At 50.1% G+C, this 25,954-nt stretch overlaps 1 protein-coding gene across 4 annotated transcripts in view; it reads right to left on the bottom strand.

Annotated features, from left to right (window-relative positions):
* LOC142251276 (phosphatidylinositol-binding clathrin assembly protein-like) overlaps positions 1-25,954 on the bottom strand; it is a 134,937-nt gene that overhangs the window by 91,697 nt on the left and 17,286 nt on the right. For all 4 annotated transcript variants that reach the window (XM_075323919.1, XM_075323921.1, XM_075323920.1 and 1 more), the window contains exons 7-8: positions 6,079-6,185; positions 5,490-5,531 (exon numbers count right to left, since the gene is read on the bottom strand). In XM_075323919.1, coding sequence (XP_075180034.1) covers positions 5,490-5,531; positions 6,079-6,185 — 149 coding nt within the window. The remainder of the gene's footprint in view (positions 1-5,489; positions 5,532-6,078; positions 6,186-25,954) is intronic.

Below are 25,954 nucleotides of genomic sequence, written 5' to 3'. Positions count from 1 at the left end.
GGGGTCGAGCATTGCTCACAGTGAGGGTAGGTGGAACCCGCAGGTAACATAGCCCCACAAGAGGTACAGGCCGCAAAAAAACCCTGTGCCTTAACAGCTTTGCTCCTTGTGGACGACATGCTGTTGTCTCCTAGGAGAGTGATCACTGAGGGTATATGGGAAAAAGGGGGTATACAGCCCGACCGAACAGATATATATATAAAGCTGAGTGGAGGATACCGGGCACCGCCGATCCCTGTATGGCTGACAAAGCTATGCTTTCAGGCAGGTGGAGACCTGGGTGCGTGTCCCAAAGCAAAGGCGATACAAGATCCACAATGAAGAGATGAAAGGTCGCACTCCAAAGGTCGAATAAAATATTTTTCTTTTTATTCCACGATCACATCAGGGGTACAGGTAGTGAGGGAGGATGAGGGTGTGCCACGTCCGACGTGGCACACCCTCATCCTCCCTCACTACCTGTATGTACCCCTGATGTGATCGTGGAATAAAAAGAAAGATATATATATATACACGTATCTATTCCGGCACCTTAGGGGGATCAGCACCGGGTGACCGATGTGGCTTACCGACCGCTAACAAGCGGAGTGTGCCCTCCAGATTCCCTGCCTTAGGTCCCCCGGAGCTGCAGAGCTGTTCACTGAGAATCCTCCACCGGCAGAATGCCAAAAAATGGCTGCCGGAGCTCTCAGGGGAGGAGTGGAGCCGTGGGCGGCGCCAGGAAAGTGCGGGAATCTGGGGTCCCCACAGTGATCAGTGAGGGGGGAGGAAAACATGCAGGATGCTCCAGCCCTCACATCCGACGTCAGGTCGGTAATCCCGCCCTTACCCCTGACAGGCAGGACCGGGGGTGGGATTTTTGCGACTAGGCCGCGATGAAGCCGGGGACTAAATTTGAGACCGCGCCCGACAAGCAGGCACGGTCGGCGCGGAAGTCCACCGGCCTTCTCAATTCAGCAGCTGCCGCAGCTTCCGGGAAGAAGGTGCGCTCCCTGCACAGTCCCCAATGGGGACACAGAGTACCTTTGAGTTGCAGGGCCCGGTCCCTGAGGTTGAATAGGCTCCGGACCGGCAGGTTGCCACAGGGGCTGCGGAGGGAGCACGGTCCCAGTAAATGGATGACCGCTTAGGATCCCACTTCTCCCAGAGCCGCTAAGGGATGGTGAAGGAGACGGCATGTGGCTCCAGCCTTTGTACCCGCAATGGGTACTTCAACCTTAACAACACCGCCGACGTAGTGGGGTGAGAAGGGAACATGCCGGGGGCCCCGTGGGGGCCCTCTTTTCTTCCAACCGACATAACTAATATGAGAATGAATGAGTGGATGTGTGCCTCCTTCCACACAAAGCATAAAACTGAGGAGCCCGTGATCCACGGGAGGGTGTATAGGCAGAGGGGAGGGGTTACACTTTTTAAAGTGTAATACTTTGTGTGGCCTCCGGAGGCAGAAGCTATACACCCAATTGTCTGGGTCTCCCAATGGAGCGACAAAGAAATCTCAGCTTATAGTCGAGTATAAATGGTAATATTTTAGGACAGATTATATTCTGAAACCTGGTGGCAGATTCAATTTAAAAAAAAAAAATGAATAAAAGGAAAAGAACGAACAAATAATATCTTGCAAATAAGACAAACCCTGCCACTGTCCAAACCTCCGCAGCCAAAGTAGAGCTTTAGGATTCGCTCGCTGGAAGGAAGGACCTATTTCCACCAATCTCCAACATATAGTAATCGTATTTACATGATATTATGAGTATTTCCACATACGAATCACAATATTTGTGGATAATTTTGTTTTTCTAAGGCTGAGGTCACATTTTACAGTGATCTGTGCTGAGCACTGGCTGGATGGGTTTCTTTTAAAAATATTCGGCGGTGTCAGTCTTTCATAAAAGGTGAACACAAGAGTGTTAGACAATGCCAGAGCACAGGCTAAATGGAGCCCAAACAGTCTCTGTCTGCCCCCTTATACTGAATGGCTCCATTGGGGTCCTTTTTTGGGGATTAAGATGTGGTCATTCATATATAACTGAACCCAACATTTTTGGGAAGCTAAATGAATGAGGAAAGAAATACTTTGTGTCAATTTCAATAAATGACATTTTGTATTGTCAAGTGCAGGTGATTACGATTACAACAGTGCGAGCCAACGGCAGGAACATACACATGATCCCACAGAAGAAGCAATACGTCAGTGTATGGGGATTATGGTCCATGAACGTATTTGAACACAGCCTAATGCATCTTGTCAGAAGCATTAGGCATCACATTACGGGAGTTTTACAAAGATCAATGTGACAATTTTAACAGTAATTGCGGTAAAATCTCCCCCTCAAAAAAACGGTATAACATAGGCGAAGCAGTGGAGTAACCCTAGACAAGAGACTGCCTGTACTGTTAGGGTAAGTTCACACAGTGCGTTTTTCGCGGCGTTTTTGCGCAGTTTTCGGGTGCGTTTTTGCTCAGAAATCTGCATGACTTTACTTCCTCAGCAAAGTCTATGAGTTTTCATTTTTGCTGTCTGCACACAGCGTTTTTTTTCAGCTGCATTTTTGTGGTGCCACAAAAACGCAGGATGTCAATTATTCCCGCGTTTTTCACTGCGCTTTTCATCCATTGAGTGCAATGGGATGTTGAAAGACGCAATGAGAAACGCAAATAGATGCGTTTTGGTGCGTTTCTAAGACCAAAAACGCAGCTATAAACGCAGGAGGTGGGTAGTAAAGTGACATGTACAGGAAGAGGATTCCTTCTGTCAGTAAATACAGAAGCGTGAATCCTCCCGGTACCGTCACCGCCGCTTCCACCTCCGGTCCTGTGCATGTATGCTGCCGTGCGGCGCCATGTTCGGGCGGGAGGTGGAAGCAGCTGCGAAAACAAAAGTTAACAGTAGAAAAAAAAAAAAAAAAAAAAATTCATACTCACCTGTCTGCAGACTCCCGGTGCCATACCCGCTCCCATCTCCTCTCACGGTATCGCCACCCCCGCTCCGGCTGTGTGCAGACGGCCGGGACACCTCCGATGGATGCAGGACCTGGCGATGGATCACCTGATGCAGTCACCTGACGCATCAGCTGATCGTAAGTATCGCGGTGACGCGGGCGCCCGGCCGGTTTAACCTATCAGCGGATGCGTCAGGAGACTTCATCCCTGATTACCGGCAGCTGCTGCAGCGATCGGACGGGATCAGACTCCTCCAATCGCTCCAGGAGCTGCCGGTAATCAGCACATAAGTGAGTTTTTGTTTTTTGTTTTTTTTTGCACCGATGCATCTGCTGATTGTATAAATGGCTTTTATACAATCAGCTGATGTGTGATGTGCTTCAGCCCCTAGAACCTGACACATCATCTGATCGCTTTGCCTTCCAGCAAATCCATCAGATGATATTGGATCCGGATTGGACGGCGCGGGACCCTTGACCCAGGATTACTGCGGAGGGGGGTTCTTTATTTCAATAAAGATGGAGTCACTAATTGTGTTGTGTTTTATTTCTAATAAAAAATAATTTTTCTGTGTGTTGTGGGTTTTTTTTTTTATCTTTACTAGAAATTCATGGTGACACCATGAATTTCGGGCTTAGGGCCAGCTGATAATATACAGCTAGCCCTAACCCCATTATTACCCAGCGAGCCACCCGGCATCAGGGCAGCTGGAAGAGTTGGATACAGCGCCAGAAGATGGCGCTCCTATGAAAGCGCCATTTTCTGGGGTGGCTGCGGGACTGCAATTCACAGCGGGGGTGCCCAGAAAGCATGGGCACCCTGCACTGTGGATTCCAATCCCCAGCTGCCTAGTTGTACCCGGCTGGACTCAAAAATTGGGCGAAGCCCACGTCTTTTTTTTTTTTTAAATTATTTCATGAAATTCATGAAATAATTAAAAAAAAAAAAAAAAAAAAAAAAAAAGGGCTTCTCTATATTTTTGGTTCCCAGCCGGGTACAAATAGGCAGCTGGGGTTGGGGGCAGCCTGTACCTGCCTGCTGTACCCAGCTAGCATACAAAAATATGGCAAAGCCCACGTCATTTTTTTGGGGGCAAAAAACTCCTGCATTCAGTCCTGGATGGAGGATGCTGAGCCTTGTAGTTCTGCAGCTGCTGTCTGCTCTCCTGCATACAGTCCTGTATGGAGCATGCTGAGCCTTGTAGTTCTGCAGCTGTCTGCTCTATTTCATACACTAGTGGAGAATGAAGAACATATTGAAGGAAATGACATCAGACCTTTTTTTTTTTTTCAACAATCTTTAATGGCATTGTTCACTGATAAAAACCGCATAAAGACGCAGTGACCAAAAACGCAGCAGCAAAACGCAGCAAAAAAACGCACCAAATCGCGGCAAAACGCGTGCGTTTTTTTGCTGTGGGTGTGTTTTTGTGCGTTTTTTGCCACAAAAAACACACAAAAACGCAGCGTCAAAAAAACGCAGTGTGTGAACCTAGCCTTATAGGTTTGGTGCATTTTCAGACTGTCTAAAAGCTAGTGAATCTACCAAATTATGCACATTTCTGCATCTAGTCTGGATAATATAGACCTGCTAAAAGGGAATCTGTCAACAGGTTTGGGCTTCGTAATCAGAGGGCTGCAGAAATGGTGACAGGTTTTGATTCCAGCACTGTAGTCCTTACTGTACATTGATATATTGACTATGCAACAGTCCTCTCAATGATAAGTGCTGTATAACCACACCCATAACGGATTGCGAGCTTCTTGCCTATACTGTACAGATTGCGTTTTTACCTATGTTCACTGGTCCCTTTCGAGGCATCCGTCCGAACCCCCCTACATGTCTACTACATTCGGGTGTCCACCTGCAGAAAACGTATATGCCCGAAAATGGTGCAAGACAGAGCACACGCTGACTTGGTCTGCCCCATTAGTCAATGGCCCAGTCGGCATATGCATCCGAAACATGTTTTGCGTGCGTGCGAGGGGGTTTGAACGGATGCGCCCCGATGGGACCAGTGAACGTAGGTAAAAATGCAATGTGAAAGCGGCCTGTCACAGAGAGGGCAGTGTATGCGTAGATCGATAGTTCTCGCAACAGCGTCAAAAGCTTACTACGCGATGCACCGTCCCCTCTAAGGAGACGACTCCCGGTAATGATGGCATGTCACTGACTAAAGGCGGGAAAAGTGAGAGACAGGAGAGCTGTAAGTGCACTGCTCTAAAGCATTCAGACAAAACTCAACAAGCAAAGTAAGGATTTAACGAGTATTAAACATCCTTTACACACAAGCCATTAGTTAGGGGTGTAATATTCTGATGACAGGTTCACTTTCAAATAAATTTCATTCTTGATCATGGAAAGTGTACATTCTTATTTGAAGTCTGATATCTGAAGTCACCAGTTCACATGAATGGTTTTCCATATAAGATGTATATGGAAGAGAAAAGAAAACTTCTCATGATTATGGTTTATGGATAAAGAAATAATATATATACAGAGAACTGGAAGGAATGTGAAAAGAAATGAATGAAATGCACACTGACCTGAGTAAGATCTGGAATGTCACCCTGATCAATTCCAACTTGCTGAATTCACAAAAAAGGAAGGGAGGGAGAAAAGTGTACATTACTTCATGCAGCGGCAATGGAGAGTGCTGTGGATACTGAATGCTTACACACAGTATGAAGAAGGTAAAAAGGGCCTTTATTAACGTAATGGACTGGTACAGTGGCACTTGCAAAAACTAAAAACAAAAAAAGCAAAGAAGAACCAGGCAATTTAAACTTGCAAAAAAATGTGCCAACATCATGCAGTTATTGTTAGTGCAATTCCAAATGCAAAGATCAGAGGAACCAAGCTTCATGCCATCCGGCAAGGAATGATGCAGGCAAGCAGCAAAGGATAAAAAAACAAAAAAAGCAAACTTGCAAATTGCTGTTGGTCACAAGACAAAATCTGAAGTACAGCGAGAATGGCATCAAGCAATTATGCATTTGCTGTTATTTTTACATACACCATGGGCATATCCAAATTTCAGAAGAGCATTCGTTTGGTATCATGCATGGCCCATGCTACTGTACCAGTGCCAAGAGCTACATGAGGCCCCTTCGACTCAGGAAAGAAAATACTGACCTCTGCCACTTTGAGGAATTCTGCCAATTTGGTCATTCGAGCAAGAAATTTCTTATAAATGTCCAAGGCTTCCTTGCACTGGTTCTTTTTCATATCAAAGTATTTTTCTACAGTAGACAAAATGAAGGATACACACGTGTCATAATTATTTAGGATCAATCACTTATACCCCTATATTAAAGGCACACATACATCTACCAGATTGCTGCTAGATAGCTATGGCTGTGACAGCTGGATCCCTCGCCGTGTACCAATCATCTGGACCCCTGCCAGGCATGCACGTTGCCACTCCAATTAACAGACATGGGCTAACACCTTGAGCGCAGTGATCATCTGTTTCGGTCAGTGCCATAGTATCTTACAGGAGCAGCCGGACGCTAGAGAGGGTTCATTTAAAACTTCCCTTTTTGCAGAGAGGGGCTGTTCCCACAGTGAAGAATGCGGCCCATGTTATCTGGCACTCTGCACTAGTGGGACTGGATCTCTACAGGTAACATCTAATGAAGTACAAAATTACTAAAGAAGGGAATTTTGTTTACTTACCGTAAATTCCTTTTCTTCTAGCTCCAATTGGGAGACCCAGACAATTGGGTGTATAGCTACTGCCTCCGGAGGCCACACAAAGCATTACACTTAAAAGTGTAAGGCCCCTCCCCTTCTGCCTATACACCCCCCGTGGGATCACGGGTTCCTCAGTTTTAGTGCCAAAGCAAGAAGGAGGAAAGCCAATAACTGGTTTAAGAACAAATTCAATCCGAAGAAACATCGGAGAACCGAAACCATTCAACATGAACAACTTGTGTACCCGATCAAACAAAAATCCCTAAGCAAACAGGGCGGGTGCTGGGTCTCCCAATTGGAGCTAGAAGAAAAGGAATTTACGGTAAGTAAACAAAATTCCCTTCTTCTTTGTCGCTCCTAATTGGGAGACCCAGACAATTGGGACGTCCAAAAGCAGTCCCTGGGTGGGTATAATAACCCCTCGTGATAGGACCGTAAAAACAGCCCTACCCTACAGGTGGGCCGTCGCCGCCTGAAGGGCTTGTCTACCTAGGCTGGCGTCCGCCGAAGCGTAGGTATGCACTTGATAGTGTTTGGTAAAAGTGTGCAGACTCGACCAGGTAGCCGCCTGGCACACCTGCTGAGCCGTAGCCTGGTGTCGTAATGCCCAGGACGCACCCACGGCTCTGGTAGAATGGGCCGTCAGCCCTGAGGGAACCGGAAGCCCAGCAGAACGGTAGGCTTCAAGAATTGGTTCCTTGATCCACCGAGCTAGGGTGGATTTGGAAGCTTGCGACCCTTTGCGCTGACCAGCGACAAGGACAAAAAGTGCATCCGAGCGGCGCAGGGGCGCCGTGCGGGAAATGTAGATCCTGAGCGCTCTCACGAGATCCAACAAATGCAAATCCTTTTCAATTGATGAACTGGATGAGGGCACAAGGAAGGCAAGGAGATATCCTGATTAAGATGAAACGGGGATACCACCTTAGGGAGAAACTCCGGAATAGGGCGCCAAACCACCTTGTCCTGGTGAATCACCAGGAAGGGAGATTTGCATGACAGCGCTGCTAGCTCGGACACTCTCCGGAGAGACATGACCGCTACTAGAAAGGCCACTTTCTGTGAAAGGCGAGAAAGGGAAACATCCCTCATAGGCTCGAAAGGCGGCTTCTGAAGAACAATTAGAACCCTGTTCCGATCCCAGGGCTCTAACGGCCGCTTGTAAGGAGGGACGATATGACAGACCCCTTGCAGGAACGTGCGTACCTGAGGAAGTCGTGCTGGGCGCTTCTGAAAAAATACAGATAGCGCTGAGACTTGCCCCTTGAGGGAGCTGAGCGACAAACCTTTTTCCAACCCGGATTGCAGGAAGGAAAGAAAAGTAGGCAAACTAAATAGCCAGGGAGAGACTCCCTGAGCAGAGCACCAAGACAAGAATATTTCGTCCTGTGGTATATCTTGGCGCAGGTAGGTTCTCTGGCCTGTCTCATGGTGGCAATGACCTCTTGAGACAATCCTGAACCCGCTAGGATCCAGGACTCAATGGCCATACAGTCAGGTTCAGGGCCGCAGAATTCTGATGGAAAAAAACGTCCCTTGAGACCGCAAGTCTGGTCGGTCTGGTAGTGCCCACGGTTGGCCTACCGCGAGGTGCCACAGATCCGGGTACCACGACCTCCTTGGCCAGTCTGGAGCGACGAGGATGGCGCGGCGGCAGTCGGACCTGATCTTGCGCAGCACTCTGGGCAACAGAGCCAGATGTGGAAACACATAAGGAAGCCGGAACTGCGACCAATCTTGAACTAAGGCATCTGCCGCCAGAGCTCGGTGATCATGAGACCGTGCCATGAAAACTGGGACCTTGTTGTTGTGCCGGGACGCCATTAGGTCGACGTCCGGCATCTCCCAGCGGCGACAGATCTCTTAAAACACGTCCATGTGGAGAGACCATTCCCCTGCGTCCATACCCTGGCGACTGAGGAAGCCTGCTTCCCAGTTGTCCACGCCTGGGATGTGAACTGCGGATATGGTGGAGGCCGTGGCTTCCACCCACGTCAGAATCCGCCGGACTTCCTGGAAGGCTTGCCGACTGCGAGTTCCTCCTTGGTGGTTGATGTATGTCACCGCTGTGGAGTTGTCCGACTGAATACGGATCTGCTTGCCTTCCAGCCACTGCTGGAAGGCTGGTAGGGCAAGATACACTGCTCTGATCTCCAGAACGTTGATCTGAAGAGTGGACTCTTGCTGAGTCCGCGTACCTTGAGCCCTGTGGTGGAGAAAGACTGCTCCCCACCCTGACAGACTCGCATCTGTCGTCACTACCGCCCAGGATGGAGGTAGGAAGGATTTCCCTTTCGACAATGAGGTGGGAAGCCGCCACCATCGAAGAGAATCCTTGGCCGCCTGAGAGAGAGAGACGTTGCTGTCGAGGGACGTCGACCTCCCGTCCCATTGGCGGCGAATGTCCCATTGTAGTGGACGCAGATGAAACTGCGCGAAAGGGACTGCCTCTATTGCTGCCACCATCTTCCCTAGGAAGTGCATGAGGCGTCTCAAGGGGTGTGACTGACCTTGAAGGAGAGATTGCACCCCTGTCTGCAATGAACGCTATTTGACAAGCGGAAGCTTCACTACCGCTGAGAGAGTATGAAAATCCATGCCAAGATATGTTATCGACTGGGTCGGGGTTAGATTCGACTTGGAAAAGTTGATGATCCACCCGAAACCCTGGAGGGTCTCCAGCGCCACGTTCAGGCTGTGTTGGCATGCCTCTTGAGAAGGCGCCTTGACCAGCAGATCGTCTAAGTAAGGGATCACGGAGTGTCCCTGAGAGTGTAGGACTGCAACTACAGCTGCCATGACTTTGGTGAAGACCCGTGGGGCTGTCGCCAGACCAAAAGGCAGGCTACGAACTGAAGGTGTTCGTCTCCTATAACGAAGCATAGAAAACGCTGATGCTCTGGAGCCATCGGTACGTGGAGATAAGCATCCTTGATGTCTATCGATGCTAGGAAATCTCCTTGAGACATTGCGGCGATGACGGATCGGAGGGATTCCATCCGGAACCGTCTGGTTCTCACGTGGATGTTGAGAAGTTTTAGGTCCAGAACGGGACGGAAAGACTCGTCCTTCTTTTGGTACCCCAAACAAATTGGAGTAAAAACCGTGACCTTGCTCTTGAAGAGGAACAGGGATCACCACTCCTTCCGCCTTTAGAGTGCATACCGCCTGTAGGAGAGCATCGGCTCCGTCGGGAGGCGGAGACGTTCTGAAGAATCGAGTTGGAGGACGAGAACTGAACTCTATCCTGTACCCGTGAGACAGAATGTCTCGCAGCCAACGGTCTCAGACCTGTGGCAGCCAAATGTCGCCAAAGCGGGAGAGCCTGCCACCGACCGAGGATGCGGAGGGGGGAGGCCGGAAGTCATGAGGAAGCCGCCTTGGTAGCGGGTCTTCCGGCTGTCTTTTTTGGGCGTGACTGAGCCCGCCAAGAATCTGAACTCCTCTGATCCTTTTGAGTCCTTTTGGACGAGGAGAATTGGGACCTGCCCGAACCTCGAAAGGACCGAAACCCCGACTGTCCCCTCCTCTGTTGGGGTTTGTTTTGTCTGGGCTGAGGTAAGGATGAATCCTTACCCTTGGACTGTTAAATGATTTCATCCAAGCGCTCACCAAACAGCCGGTCACCCGAAAATGGCAAACTGGTTAAACATTTTTTGGAAGCAGAATCTGCTTTCCATTCCCTTAACCCCAAGGCTCTGCGTAAAACCACGGAGTAGGCAGATGCCACTGCCGTACGGCTCGTAGAGTCCAGGACAGCATTAATCGCGTAAGACGCAAATGCAGACATTTGAGAGGTTAAGGATGCCACCTGCGGAACAGATGTACGTGTGACCGTGTCAATCTGTGCAAGACCAGCTGAAATAGCTTGGAGTGCCCATACGGCTGCGAATGCAGGAGCAAACGACGCGCCGATAGCCTCATAGATGGATTTCAACCAGAGCTCCATCTGTCTGTCAGTGGCATCTTTAAGTGCAGCCCCATCCTCCATTGCAACTATGGATCTAGCCGCAAGCCTGGAGATAGGGGGATCCACCTTGGGACACTGGGTCCAGCTCTTGACCACGTCAGGAGGAAAGGGATAACGTGTATCCTTAAGCGGTTTGGAGAAACGCTTGTCTGGATAAGCGTGGAGTTTCTGGACTGACTCTCTAAAGTCAGAATGGTCCAGAAAAGTACTTAATTTCCGCTTGGGAAATCTGAAATGGAATTTCTCCTGCTGTGAAGCTGACTCCTCCACTTGAGGAGCTGGGGGAGAAATATCCAACATTTTATTGATGGACGCGATAGAATGTTCACTATGGCGTCACCATCAGGAGTATCTAGATTTAGAGCGGTCTCAGGGTCAGAATCCTGATCAGCTATTTCCGTCTCATCACACAGAGAATCCTCCTGCTGAGAGCCTGACCAGTGAGATGATGTAGAGGGCCGCTCATAGCGAGCTCTCTTAGGCTGTCTGGGACTGTCGTCCGAGTCAGAGCCATCACCCTGGGATGCGTGGGACACCCCCGGAGCTGTTCCAACTGAGGGGGGCCAGTGAGCAATGAATCAACAGCGCCCATGACTGAGTTACTGGTCCAGACTGCAAAGTTTCTAGAATCTGAGACATAGTCACAGATAATCTATCCGCAAAAATTACAAACTCTGTCCCCGTCACCTGGACAGTATTCACAGGTGGATCTCTCTGGGACACCTCCAGCAGAGGCCCTGGCCGAGCAGGGAGCACAGGGACCGAACACTGCACACAATGGGGGTCAGTGGAACCTGCCTGTAGAACAGCCGCACAAGCGGTGTAAGCAGCATAGAAGCCTGTGCCTTGGCACCCCTGTTTTTTTGCGGACGACATGCTATATTCTCCTCCAGGAGGGTATATAGCCAAGAATCACCAGCGACTTAGTGCAATGTATAGCATGCATGCATAAAAATACAAATGAACACTTTCACTAGTGGGGTCAGCACCGGAGGGTGCCGCTTACCGCCCGCTAAGAGCGGGTATGTAGTCGCCAGAATCCCGTGCCTGGGTGTCCCAGAACTTGTCTCCCCTTTCCAGCTCAGCCTGCACATCAGTTATGGCTGCCGGCGTTCTGTGAAGAGGGGCGGACCGTGGGCGTGCCTCAGACAAAGTGCGGGAAGCTGGCTTCCCACTGTGCTCAATGTGAGGGCTGGAGTATGTAAAGCAGATTCCAGCCCTCGGCGCTGACTTTCTGTATAGCGTCCCGCCCTTCCCCTGACTGGCAGGCCTGGGGGCGGGAACGAAACGGAACTAGGCCGCAAAAGCCGGGGACTCTAGTAAAAAGCGCGGCCGACAAATCTGCACGGCCAGCGCGGAAGTCCCCGGCGCACCACAAGTCCCAGCCGCGTCGCAGTAAAAACTGTCAGCAGGGGCCGGCGCGGCAGTTCCCCACACACTAACTCCCTTAGCAAGCTGTGGAAGTGTGGCACAAGCGCAGCAGCGCTATTGTCCCCGGCGCACTAACACACCCAGCCATGCTGCAGTGTGTGCGCGGTCTGTACGGGGACACAGAGTACCTTGGCGTAGCAGGGCCCTGTCCCTGACGAAACTCCGCTCCATATCCAGCAGATTCCCCAGGGGCTGTGGACGGAGCACGGTCTCTGTGCCTGGAGACCGGTAAATCCCACTTCACCCAGAGCCCAAAGGGGGATGGGGAAGGATGCAGCATGTGGGCTCCAGCCTCTGTACCCGCAATGGGTACCTCAACCTTAACAAACACCGCCGACACAAAGTGGGGTGAGAAGGGAGCATGCTGGGGGCCCAAGTATGGGCTCTCTTTTCTTCCAACCGACATAGTCAGCAGCTTCTGCTGACTAAAACAGTGGAGCTATGCGTGGATGTCTGACCTCCTTCGCACAAAGCTTGAAAACTGAGGAACCCGTGATCCCACGGGGGGTGTATAGGCAGAAGGGGAGGGGCCTTACACTTTTAAGTGTAATGCTTTGTGTGGCCTCCGGAGGCAGTAGCTATACACCCAATTGTCTGGGTCTCCCAATTAGGAGCGACAAAGAAATGATGTCTGACTTTTGGGGACATTTTTTTTTCTCCTTACTTAAATGTATGGTGTGGGGAGGGCTGTGGGGTTCGGAAAAAAAAGGTTTCTAATTGGGTATCATTAAGGCTGGGGCCACACGGGAATTATTGCGATCCCCTCACATGACACTCGGCTCACGCTGGCAGCACAGCAGAGCGGAGCGTCATGTGAGTGTCCCTGCGACGGACCACAGCTGGGGGGGGAGGGGTACTGAGGAGGGGAGGGAGGGATTTATCTCACTCTCTCCTCCGTAGCCAGCTATTGCCACTCTCGCCCTGCACTTGCGGTACACCGGTGTACCGTGAGTGCAGTGCGATTTTTCTCTCGCCCCATAGACTTGAATGGGTGTGAGAGAAACCAGGATCGCATTACCGTGGCAGCATGCTGCAATTGTTTTCTCGGTCCGATTAGGGCTGAGAAAATAAATCGCTCATGTGTGCTGCCACACAGGCTAATATTGGTCCGAGTGGAATGCGATTTTTTTATCGCTCTCCACTCGCACCGATTTTCATGCCGTGTGGCTTAGGCCGAATAATGATTTAGATTGCCTCCTATATCCTCCTTATTGCCCTGCCTATTGCTGGCAGCAGGATGAGTTATCTGAGAATCTTTCAGTGAGCTGGTTCTAAAGTCCAATTCTAACTCTTTATCTTACATTTTATATTTTAGCTTCTCTCAGCTGATTTAGGACCACAAAGTCAAATGTGTAGTGAAACAAGAAGCCTGCAAAAGAAAAAAAACTGTGACAAATGTTTAACCCCTTCAGCCCCTGGGCATTTTGTGTTTTTCAGTTTTGTTTTTTTCCTCTCTTTCTTCCAAGAGCTGTAACTTTTTTATTTTTCGTCAATCTTGCCATATGAGGGCTTGTTTTTTGCGGGACGAGTTGTGCTTTAAAATGAAACCATAAGTTTTACCATATGGTGTACTGGAAAACAGCAAAAAAATTCCAAGTGAGGAAAAATTGCGAAAAAAGTGTGATCGCACAATAGTTTTTGGGATATTTTATTCACCGTGTTCACTATATTGTAACACTGATGTGTCATTGTGATGCCTGAGGTCGGTGCGAGTTTGTAGACACCAAACATGAATAGGTTTAAATTGTATTTAAGGAGTTAAAAAAAAATTCACAAGCTTGTCCAAAAAAAAAGTGTCACACGTTTTGTGCCATTTTCCGAAACCCGTAGCGTTCTCATTTTTCGGGATCTATGGCTCAGTGACTGCTTATTTTTTTTGTCTCTAGCTGACGTTTTTAACGGTACCATTTTTGCGCAGATGCTACGTTTTGATCGCCTGTTATTGCATTTCACGCAAAATTTGCGGCGACCAAAAAAAACGTAATTTTGGCGTTTGGTAAACGGCATAGAGGCAAAAAAATTCCAATCAGATTAATTGATTTTATATTTTGATAGATCTGGCATTTCTAAACGCGGCGATACCAAATATGCGTATATATTATTTTTTTTTAACCCTTTACTTTTCAATGGGGAGAAAGGGGGGGTGACGAACTTTTTTTTATTTTTTAAAAATTTTTTTTTATTTTACTAGTCCCCCTAGGGGGCTATAGCGATCAACAATCCGATCGCTCTGCATATCTCCAGATCACAGCTAAAGAGCTGAGACCTGCAGATTTGGTGCTTTACTTTCAATGCCGGCTGTATTCCGACATTGAGAGGAAGTGACTCATGTTAGCTACAGGCGTCATCACATGACCCTGTGCTACCATGGCAATCACCGAAAGTCACGTGATTATGTCACGTGACTTCCTATGGGGGCGGGGTAAGTCACTGTAATGGCGGCGCGCATATACATCTCACTGCCAGATTTTGGCAGCAAGATGTAAGGGGTAAATAATCGTGGGTGGAAGACATTCCACTCGCGATTAGCAGGCACACATGTCAGCTGTTGAAAACAGCTGATATGTGGGCGGATCGCCGCGACCTGCCCTTGGCAGGGGGCGGGGATTAACCTCACACGATCCATGACGTACCCAGTACGTCATGGGTCGTTAAAGGGGTAAAAAAAAACCCAAAACAACAAATTGACTTTTTTTTTAATACAAAATATGACCGCAGAGGTGAACAATCCCTTTAACAATATTTGACAATTTGCTGGAAAAAAAATCCAAGTGGAGTGAAAGGGATAAAAAAGAAGAAAAAAGAAAAAAAACAAACAACAAAAAAAAAGAAGGGAATTTTGTTACTTACCGTAAATTCCTTTTCTTCTAGCTCCTATTGGGAGACCCAGACGATTGGGGTGTATAGCACTGCCTCCGGAGGCCACACAAAGCATTACACTAAAAAGTGTAAGGCCCCTCCCCTTCTGGCTATACACCCCCAGTGGGATCACTGGCTCACCAGTTTTAGTGCAAAAGCAAGAAGGAGGAAAGCCAAGAACTGGTTTAAACAAATTCACTCCGAAGTAACGTCGGAGAACTGAAAACCGTTCAACATGAACAACATGTGTACCCGAAAAACAACCAAAAATCCCGAAGGACAACAGGGCGGGTGCTGGGTCTCCCAATAGGAGCTAGAAGAAAAGGAATTTACGGTAAGTAACAAAATTCCCTTCTTCTTCGGCGCTCCATTGGGAGACCCAGACGATTGGGACGTCCAAAAGCTGTCCCTGGGTGGGTAAAGAATACCTCATGTTAGAGCTGCGAAGACAGCCCTCCCCTACGGGGAGGCAACTGCCGCCTGCAGGACTCTTCTACCTAGGCTGGCGTCCGCCGAAGCATAGGTATGCACCTGATAATGTTTGGTGAAAGTGTGCAGACTCGACCAGGTAGCTGCCTGGCACACCTGTTGAGCCGTAGCCTGGTGTCGTAATGCCCAGGACGCACCCACGGCTCTGGTAGAATGGGCCTTCAGCCCTGATGGAACCGGAAGCCCAGCAGAACGGTAGGCTTCAAGAATTGGTTCTTTGATCCATCGAGCCAGGGTGGCCTTAGAAGCCTGCGACCCTTTGCGCTTACCAGCGACAAGGACAAAGAGTGCATCCGAACGGCGCAGGGGCGCCGTGCGGGAAATGTAGATTCTGAGTGCTCTCACCAGATCTAACAAATGTAAATCCTTCTCATACCGATGAACTGCATGAGGACAAAAAGAAGGCAAAGAGATATCCTGATTAAGATGAAAAGAGGATACCACCTTCGGGAGAAACTCCTGAATGGGGCGCAGCACTACCTTGTCCTGGTGGAAGACCAGGAAGGGAGCCTTGGATGACAGCGCTGCTAGCTCAGACACTCTCCGAAGAGATGTGATCGCTACCAGAAAAGCCACTTTCTGTGATAGTCTAGAAAGTGAAACCTCCCTCAGAGGCTCGAAGGGCGGCTTCTGGAGGGCAACTAGTACCCTGTTCAGATCCCATGGATCTAACGGCCGCTTGTACGGGGGTACGATATGACAAACCCCCTGCAGGAACGTGCGTACCTTAGAAAGTCGTGCTAGACGCTTCTGAAAAAAGACGGATAGCGCCGAGACTTGCCCTTTAAGGGAGCCGAGCGACAAACCTTTTTCTAACCCAGATTGCAGGAAAGAAAGAAATGTAGGCAATGCAAATGGCCAGGGAGACACTCCCTGAGCAGAGCACCAGGATAAGAATATCCTCCACGTTCTGTGGTAGATCTTAGCGGACGTGGGCTTCCTAGCCTGTCTCATGGTGGCAACGACCCCTTGGGATAATCCTGAAGACGCTAGGATCCAGGACTCAATGGCCACACAGTCAGGTTCAGGGCCGCAGAATTCCGATGGAAAAACGGCCCTTGGGACAGCAAGTCTGGTCGGTCTGGTAGTGCCCACGGTTGGCCGACCGTGAGATGCCACAGATCCGGATACCACGCCCTCCTTGGCCAGTCTGGGGCGACGAGTATGACGCGGCTGCAGTCGGATCTGATCTTGCGTAGCACTCTGGGCAAGAGTGCCAGAGGTGGAAACACATAAGGGAGCCGGAACTGCGACCAATCTTGCACTAAGGCGTCTGCCGCCAGAGCTCTGTGATCGCGAGACCGTGCCATGAAGGTTGGGACCTTGTTGTTGTGCCGGGACGCCATTAGGTCGACGTCCGGCCTTCCCCAGCGGCGACAGATTTCCTGAAACACGTCCGGGTGAAGGGACCATTCCCCTGCGTCCATGCCCTGGCGACTGAGGTCTGCTTCCCAGTTTTCTACGCCGGGGATGTGAACTGCGGATATGGTGGAGGCCGTGGCTTCCACCCACATCAGAATCCGCCGGACTTCCTGGAAGGCTTGCCGACTGCGTGTCCCCCCTTGGTGGTTGATGTACGCCACCGCTGTGGAGTTGTCCGACTGAATTCGGATCTGCCTTCCTTCCAGCCACTGCTGGAAGGCTAGTAGGGCAAGATACACTGCTCTGATTTCCAGAACATTGATCTGAAGGGCGGACTCCTGCTGGGTCCACGTACCCTGAGCCCTGTGGTGGAGAAAAACTGCTCCCCACCCTGACAGACTCGCGTCTGTCGTGACCACCGCCCAGGACGGTGGTAGGAAGGATCTTCCCTGTGATAATGAGGTGGGAAGAAGCCACCACTGCAGAGAGTCCTTGGCCGTCTGGGAAAGGGAGACTTTCCTGTCCAGGGATGTTGACTTCCCGTCCCATTGGCGGAGAATGTCCCATTGAAGTGGACGCAGGTGAAACTGCGCAAACGGAACCGCCTCCATTGCCGCCACCATCTTCCCGAGGAAGTGCATGAGGCGTCTTAAGGAGTGCGACTGACTTTGAAGGAGAGCCTGCACCCCAGTCTGTAGTGACCGCTGCTTGTCCAGCGGAAGCTTCACTATCGCTGAGAGAGTATGAAACTCCATGCCAAGATACGTCAGTGATTGGGTCGGTAACAGAGTTGACTTTGAGAAGTTGATGATCCACCCAAACGTCTGGAGAGTCTCCAGTGCAACATTCAGGCTGAGTTGGCATGCCTCCTGAGAGGGTGCCTTGACAAGTAGATCGTCCAAGTAAGGGATCACAGAGTGTCCCTGAGAGTGCAAGACTGCTACCACTGCCGCCATGACCTTGGTGAACACCCGTGGGGCTGTCGCCAGACCAAATGGCAGAGCTACGAACTGAAGATGGTCGTCTCCTATCACGAAGCGTAGAAAGCGTTGGTGCTCTGTAGCAATCGGCACGTGGAGATAAGCATCTTTGATGTCTATTGATGCTAGGAAATCTCCTTGAGACATTGAGGCAATGACTGAGCGGAGGGATTCCATCCGGAACCGCCTGGCGTTCACATGCTTGTTGAGCAGTTTTAGGTCCAGAACAGGACGGAATGAGCCGTCCTTTTTTGGCACCACAACGAGATTGGAGTAAAAACCTTGTCCTTGTTCCCGAAGAGGAACAGGGACCACCACTCCATCTGCTCTTAGAGAATGCACCGCCTGCAGAAGGGCATCTGCTCGGTCGGGATGTGGGGAAGTTCTGAAGAACCGAGGCGGAGGACGAGAACTGAACTCTATCCTGTACCCGTGAGACAAAATGTCTGTTACCCACCGGTCTTTGACCTGTGGCAGCCAAATGTCGCAAAAGCGGGAGAGCCTGCCACCGACCGAGGATGCGGAGGGAGGCGGCCGAAAGTCATGAGGCAGCCGCCTTGGAAGCGGAACCTCCGGTTGCTTTCTTGGGGCGTGAGTGAGTCCGCCAGGAATCAGAGCTCCTTTGCTCCTTCTGAGTCCCTTTGGACGAGGAGAATTGGGGCTTGCCCGAGCCTCGAAAGGACCGAAACTTTGACTGCCACTTCCTCTGTTGAGGTTTGCTTGATCTGGGCTGGGGTAAGGAAGAGTCCTTACCTTTGGACTGTTTAATGATTTCCGCCAATTGCTCACCAAACAGTCTGTCTCCAGATAATGGCAAGCTGGTTAAACATTTTTTAGAAGCAGAATCTGCTTTCCATTCTTTTAACCACAAGGCTCTGCGCAAAACTACAGAGTTGGCGGATGCCATTGAGGTACGGCTCGTAGAGTCTAGTACCGCATTGATAGCGTAGGTCGCAAACGCAGTCATTTGCGTAGTTAAGGACGCCACTTGCGGCACTGCTGGACTTAAGAAAGAGTCCACCTGTGCCAGACCAGCTGAAATAGCTTGGAGCGCCCACACGGCCGCGAATGCTGGAGCAAACGACGCGCCAATAGCTTCATAGACAGATTTCAACCAAAGGTCCATCTGTCTGTCATTGGCATCTTTAAGTGAAGCCCCATCCTCCACTGCAACTATGGATCTAGCTGCAAGCCTGGATATTGGAGGGTCCACTTTTGGACACTGGGTCCAGCGTTTGACCACGTCAGGGGGAAAGGGATAACGTGTATCCTTCAGACGTTTGGAAAAACGCTTGTCCGGATAAGCATGGTGTTTCTGGATTGATTCTCTGAAGTCAGAGTGGTCCAGAAAAGTACTCAATTTACGCTTGGGATACAGGAAATGGAATTTCTCCTGCTGGGCAGCTGCCTCCTCTGCTGAAGGGGCTGGGGGAGAAATATCCAACAGCCTATTGATGGCCGCTATAAGGTCATTTACCATGGCGTCACCATCTGGCGTATCCAAATTGAGTGCGGTGTCAGGACCAGACTCCTGATCACCCACCTCTGTCTCATCATATAGAGACCCTTCTCACTGAGACCCTGACCCGCGTGATGACGTGGAGGGTCTCTCCCAGCGAGCTCGCTTAGGCGGCCTGGGACTGTCATCAGAGTCAGAGCCCTCAGCCTGTGATGCCTGGGACCCCCTTGAAGTACGGATTAGTTCCAACTGAGGGGGACCGGGGAACATAGACACAGCAGTGTCCATGGTCTGAGCAACTGGCCTGGACTGCAAGGTCTCCAGGATTTTTGTCATAGTCACAGACATTTTATCAGCAAAGACTGCAAATTCTGTCCCCGTCACCGGGGCAGGGTTCACAGGCGTCTCTGCCTGGGCTACCACCACCATAGGCTCTGGCTGACGAAGTGCCACTGGGACTGAACATTGCACACAATGAGAGTCGTTGGAGCCTGCTGGTAGATTAGCCCCACATGCTGTACAAGCAGTGTATACAGCCCGTGCCTTGGCACCCTTGCGTTTTGTGGATGACATGTTGCTGTCTCCTCAGAGCAATATAGGGGTATACAGCCAAGAAGCGACCGTACAGTGCAGTATATATATATATATATATATATATATATATATATCTGGTACAGGAAAAAGTACACCAATACAACACTGTGGCACTAGTGGGGCCAGCACTAATGTGCTGCTTACCGCCCGCTAAACGCGGGTGTGTGGTCGCCAGAAATCCCTAGTCTGGGTCTCCCAGAGCCTGTGTCCGTCCTCCAGCCAGACTGCATGCAGGAATGGCTGCCGGCGTCCTGTGGAGGGGGGGGCGGGCCCTGGGCGTGCTCAGACCAAAAGCGGGAAACCTGCGTCCCACTGTGCCTAGTGAGAGGGCTGGAGCATGTAAATAAGGCTCCAGCCCTCGGCGCTGACGATTGCACAGCGTCTGTCCCATTCCCTGATTGACAGGGAGGGGGCGGGAACGAAGCGGAGCTAGGCCGCAAAAGCCGGGGACTAAATTTATAAGCGCCGCCGCCGTAAAAGCGCGGTCGGCGCTAAGTCCCCGGCGCACTACAAGTCCCAGCCGCGCCGCCGCTCCGAGAGTGGCCGGCGCGGTAGTTCCCAGCACATGAAGTCACACAGCTAAGCTGCTGTGACTCAAACCCCAGCGTGCAGCGCTACTGTCCCCGGCGCACTAACACACCCAGCAAGTCTGGCGTGTGCGTGCCTGTCTGTACGGGGACACAGAGTACCTGAAAGTTGCAGGGCCTTGTCCCTGAACGGTACCCCGCTCCGTATCCAGCAGGTTCACTGGGTCTGTGGATGGAGCCCGGCCTCAGGGCTTGGGGGCCGGTAAGATCCCACTTCCTCAGAGCCCCTCAGGGGGATGGGGAAGGAAAACAGCATGTGGGCTGCAGCCTCTGTACCCGCAATGGGTACCTCAACCTTACAAACCACAAGTGGGGTAAGAAGGGAGCATGCTGGGGGCCCCATATGGGCCCTCTTTTCTTCCATCCGATATAGTCAGCAGCTACTGCTGACTAAACAGTGGAGCTATGCGTGGATGTCTGACCTCCTTCGCACAAAGCAGAAAACAGAAAACTGGTGAGCCAGTGATCCCACTGGGGGTGTATAGCCAGAAGGGGAGGGGCCTTACACTTTTTAGTGTAATGCTTTGTGTGGCCTCCGGAGGCAGTGCTATACACCCCAATCGTCTGGGTCTCCCAATGGAGCGCCGAAGAAAAAAAACATTTCTGCCATTGTTTTTTGGGCTTTGTTTTTACAGTTATGTGTTTAAAATTACTTGAAAACATAAAAGCTAGACTAGAGCTATAAGGATCACTGCAATGTCCTCCACAACGACCCACTGGAGAGCGTGGGGTAAGAGCACGTCAAGTTGGGACATGTACTTAATGCTCAGTGAGAGAACTCCACTGATCACAATTGGCGAGGGGGTGGGGGATTGGAAGAGGAGATAACCAAAGCCTTCTAATATCCAGTGCACCTTGGCTGAGAAAACTGTCTTCCTTGCCCATCCTTAGGCCGAGGCCAGAGCAAGAACATGAGACTTTCCCAGAAGAGAAACCTGACAAATTCCTTTGTGGCAGAAAGAAGAGAACCCAAAGTAGAATTTTACCCCAGAGAAGGAACTGGGATGTAGAGTAATATACAGGACGTCTTTGGATGTCCACAGGTGTCACCCTTAATAGCCTTGAATGAATGCGGTGACATGAACACTCCACTGCGACTGGCAAAAGTGGCGCATGGGTGACCGGAGAATTGTAATATCCGCAGGGCAGGACATCATGGAAACAAGTGACATCCACAACACCGTATAGATTAAGGGGAGGGGGAGGAAATACATAAGCAGAACTAAATTTTTATCTACCTAATACATACCTCCCAACTTTTAAAGAAGGAAAAGAGGGACAAAGCGCGCCGCTGCAAATTTTTAGGCCACGCCCCCTAACCACACCCATTTCACAGTCACGCCCATATCCACTCCCCATCCACACCCATTCAGCATGGACACGCAGGCAGCCGGCGGGCCTCCAGCACGGAGAGGCAGGCAGCCGGCGGGCCTCCAGCACGGAGAGGCAGGCAGCCGGCGGGCCTCCAGCACGGAGAGGCAGGCAGCCGGCGGGCCTCCAGCACGGAGACGCAGGCAGCCGGCGGGCCTCCAGCACGGAGACGCAGGCAGCCGGCCGGCCTCCAGCACGGAGACGCAGGCAGCCGGCCGGCCGCACAGAGAGGCGGCCGGCCGACCGCACAGAGAGGCTCCGGCCGGGGAAGGGGGGGGGGGGTTGGAGGGGAATCAGCGCTGGGGAGATTCAGTTTACATACCTTAGCAGCAGCACAGAGCAGACAGAGACTAGTTTCGGGCAGCGCGCTCCTCTCTGTTATGCCACGTCACGTGTTAGGAGGGAAAAGCAGTGAGGCGGGGAGAGAGTGGGTGGGCAGAGCCCGGGATACGGCTGTCCCGCCCGTGGCAACGGGACAAACAATGCAAAGCGTGATAGTCCCGCTGTATCAGGGACGGTTGGGAGGTATGCTAATATAAGTGTTTAAACCCGTGGTGCCATGTCCCCCAAAGCCTAAAACAAGAAAAAATTAAAAATCATGTTACAATTTTCTAAGACCAGCAACTTTTCTTCCATTTATTCCCCATGGATGGAGCTGTGTGAGGGCTTGAATTCTTCCACAGTGAGTTAAAGGGAACCTGTCAGGTAATTTATGTGTTCTAACCTAGTAGCAGTGTGATGTGTGGCCTAGTAACCCCTTCCTACCCATCCCTGTGTTGTAATATTGTGTAGTGTGAATGTATGAAAATGTGTTTTATTACTTATGTTTACCCTATGTAAATGATCAGAGAGTCTAGTCCCCTGGGCATCACATCACCCCGTGGGCGTTTGCATGTCTTCCGTGATATCACGCCCCTGTGGGCGTGATACCATAGATTTACATGAGTGGTGTCAATGTCGCTCCATGAGATCCCGCGCGTGCGCACTTACCATTCACACAGCCTTGTTATCCGGATGCGTGCTTCTCGGCTTCAGGCGTGCGCTGCGCATGACAGAAACCGCAGGAGTCTTCTGAGCATGTGCAGAGGATGTCTGAAGACGAGAAGCAAACACCTGGATAGCAAGGCTGCGGGAATGGTAAGTGCGCACGCGCGGGATCTCAAGGAACGACAGTGACGTCGCAGATGTAAATCCATAGTATCACGCCCATAGGGGCATGATACCACGGAAACCATGCAAATGCCCACACAGCGATGCGACGTCCATGGGGCTAGAGCCCCTGCTCATTTACATAGGGTACGTGTCAGTAATAAAACATATTTTTATACATTCACATTACACACAATTACAACGCAGGGATGGGTAGGAAGGGGTTACTAGGCCATACATCACCCTGCTACTAGGTTAGAACACATATTTCCTGACAGGTTCCTTTTAAATTATTTATTTGTATATTTTCAGAGGTCATGCGATAGGTTGATCAGGTTGATCGCTTTGTATTTATTTTATTTATGATTAATTTATGGGTGGATTAATGTTATATTTTGATAAGATTGAATTTAAGGGGTTAAAGGGAACCAATCACCAGGATTTTTGTATATAAGCTAAAGCCAGTGCTGTACTGGCACCATCAGGCACAGTCTGTACATACTATTAGTGGGCAGCTCGGATGTTTAGGTTTTGAAATCTAAAAAGAAAAAGGGAATTTTGTTTACTTACCGTAAATTCCTTTTCTTCTAGCTCCAATTGGGAGACCCAGACAATTGAGACAATTGGGTGTATAGGCTATGCCTCCGGAGGCCGCACAAAGCAGGGCTGTGGAGTCGGAGTCGGAGTCGTGGAGTCGGAGTCGGAGTCGGAGCTCATTTTGGTGGAGTCGGAGTCGGAGTTGGAGTCGGTATAAAATGCACCGACTCCGACTCCTAAAATATATAATAAATTGGGGACAGGAGTGCAATGCAGAATGTGCTGAATATTTTACTAAATAATAACATTTAGTATAATGCTTATATTTAAGTGAAAAATTTATTGTAGTATAATGTGAACATCAGACATTTAATTGTTTTTATGATACAATAATCAAGATATTTGGATAGAACATAAAATATTTATTGGATACAACTTTAGAACACAAAAAACTAATAAATTGTAAATATGTAATATTATATATATATATACACAGTGTATATACACACACAAGATATATATGTAATCTACTGTATATTACATAGTGTATTACATATTTACAATTTATTACAGTTTTTTGTGTTCTAAAGTTGTATCCAATAAATATATTTTATGTTCTATCCAAATATCTTGATTATTGTATCATAAAAACAATTAAATGTCTAATGTTCACATACAAATATTCATGTACTACAATAAATTTTTCACCTAACTATAAGCAATATATGTAGGAGTCGGAGTCGGAGTCGGAGTCGGAGCCGGAGTCGGAGTCGGTGCAAGAGAATTTGAGGAGTCGGAGTCGGAGTCGAAGGTTTGGCTTACCGACTCCACAGCCCTGGCACAAAGTATTACACTAAAAGTGTAAAGCCCCTCCCCTTCTGCCTATACACCCCCCGTGCTCCCACGGGCTCCTCAGTTTTGGTGCAAAAGCAAGAAGGAGGAAAAAAATTATAAACTGGTTTAAAGTAAATTCAATCCGAAGGAATATCGGAGAACTGAAACCATTCAACATGAACAACATGTGTACACAAAAAAACAGGGGCGGGTGCTGGGTCTCCCAATTGGAGCTAGAAGAAAAGGAATTTACGGTAAGTAAACAAAATTCCCTTCTTCTTTGTCGCTCCATTGGGAGACCCAGACAATTGGGACGTCCAAAAGCAGTCCCTGGGTGGGTAAAATAATACCTCGTAAGAGAGCCGTAAAACGGCCCCTTCCTACAGGTGGGCAACCGCCGCCTGAAGGACTCGTCTACCTAGGCTGGCATCCGCCGAAGCATAGGTATGCACCTGATAGTGTTTCGTGAAAGTGTGCAGGCTCGACCAGGTAGCCGCCTGACACACCTGCTGAGCCGTAGCCTGGTGCCTCAAAGCCCAGGACGCGCCCACGGCTCTGGTAGAGTGGGCCTTCAGCCCTGAGGGAACCGGAAGCCCAGCAGAACGGTAAGCTTCGAGAATTGGCTCCTTGATCCACCGAGCCAGGGTTGATTTGGAAGCCTGTGACCCTTTACGCTGGCCAGCGACAAGGACAAAGAGTGCATCCGAGCGGCGCAGGGGCGCCGTACGAGAAATGTAGAGTCTGAGTGCTCTCACCAGATCTAACAATTGCAGATCCTTTTCACATTGGTGAACTGGATGAGGACAAAAAGAGGGTAAGGAGATATCCTGATTGAGATGAAAGGGCGATACTACCTTGGGGAGAAATTCCGGAACCGGACGCAGAACCACCTTGTCCTGGTGAAACACCAGGAAAGGGGCCTTGCACGACAACGCTGCTAGCTCAGACACTCTCCGAAGAGAAGTGACTGCTACTAGGAAAACCACTTTCTGCGAAAGGCGTGAGAGAGAAATATCCCTCATTGGCTCGAATGGTGGTTTCTGAAGAACTATCAGCACCCTGTTCAGATCCCAGGGTTATAACGGCCGCTTGTAAGGAGGAACGATGTGACAAACCCCCTGCAGGAACGTGCGTACCTGTGGAAGTCTGGCTAGGCACTTTTGAAAAAACACAGAGCGCTGAGACTTGTCCCTTAAGGGAGCCGAGCGACAAACCCTTTTCCAGTCCAGATTGAAGGAAGGACAGAAAAGTGGGCAAGGCAAAAGGCCAGGGAGAAAAACCCTGAGCAGAGCACCATGACAGGAAAATTTTCCATGTCCTGTGGTAGATCTTGGCGGACATTGGTTTCCTAGCCTGTCTCATAGTGGCAATGACCTCTTGAGATAACCCTGAAGACGCTAGGATCCAGGACTCAATGGCCACACAGTCAGGTTGAGGGCCGCAGAATTCAGATGGAAAAACGGCCCTTGAGATAGCAAGTCTGGTCGGTCTGGTAGTGCCCACGGTTGGCCGACCGTGAGATGCCACAGATCCGGGTACCACGACCTCCTCGGCCAGTCTGGAGCGACGAGGATGACGCGGCGGCAGTCGGCCCTGATCTTGCGTAACACTCTGGGCAACAGTGCCAGCGGAGGAAACACATAAGGGAGCTGAAACTGCGACCAATCCTGAACTAAGGCGTCTGCCGCCATAG

This window comes from Anomaloglossus baeobatrachus, chromosome 9 (assembly GCF_048569485.1).
Source record: "Anomaloglossus baeobatrachus isolate aAnoBae1 chromosome 9, aAnoBae1.hap1, whole genome shotgun sequence".
In the NCBI taxonomy this organism is placed as follows: Eukaryota; Metazoa; Chordata; class Amphibia; order Anura; family Aromobatidae; genus Anomaloglossus; species Anomaloglossus baeobatrachus.
The sequence above is the reverse complement of the archived record's forward strand: the minus strand, read 5'-3'. Positions and strand labels throughout refer to the sequence as shown.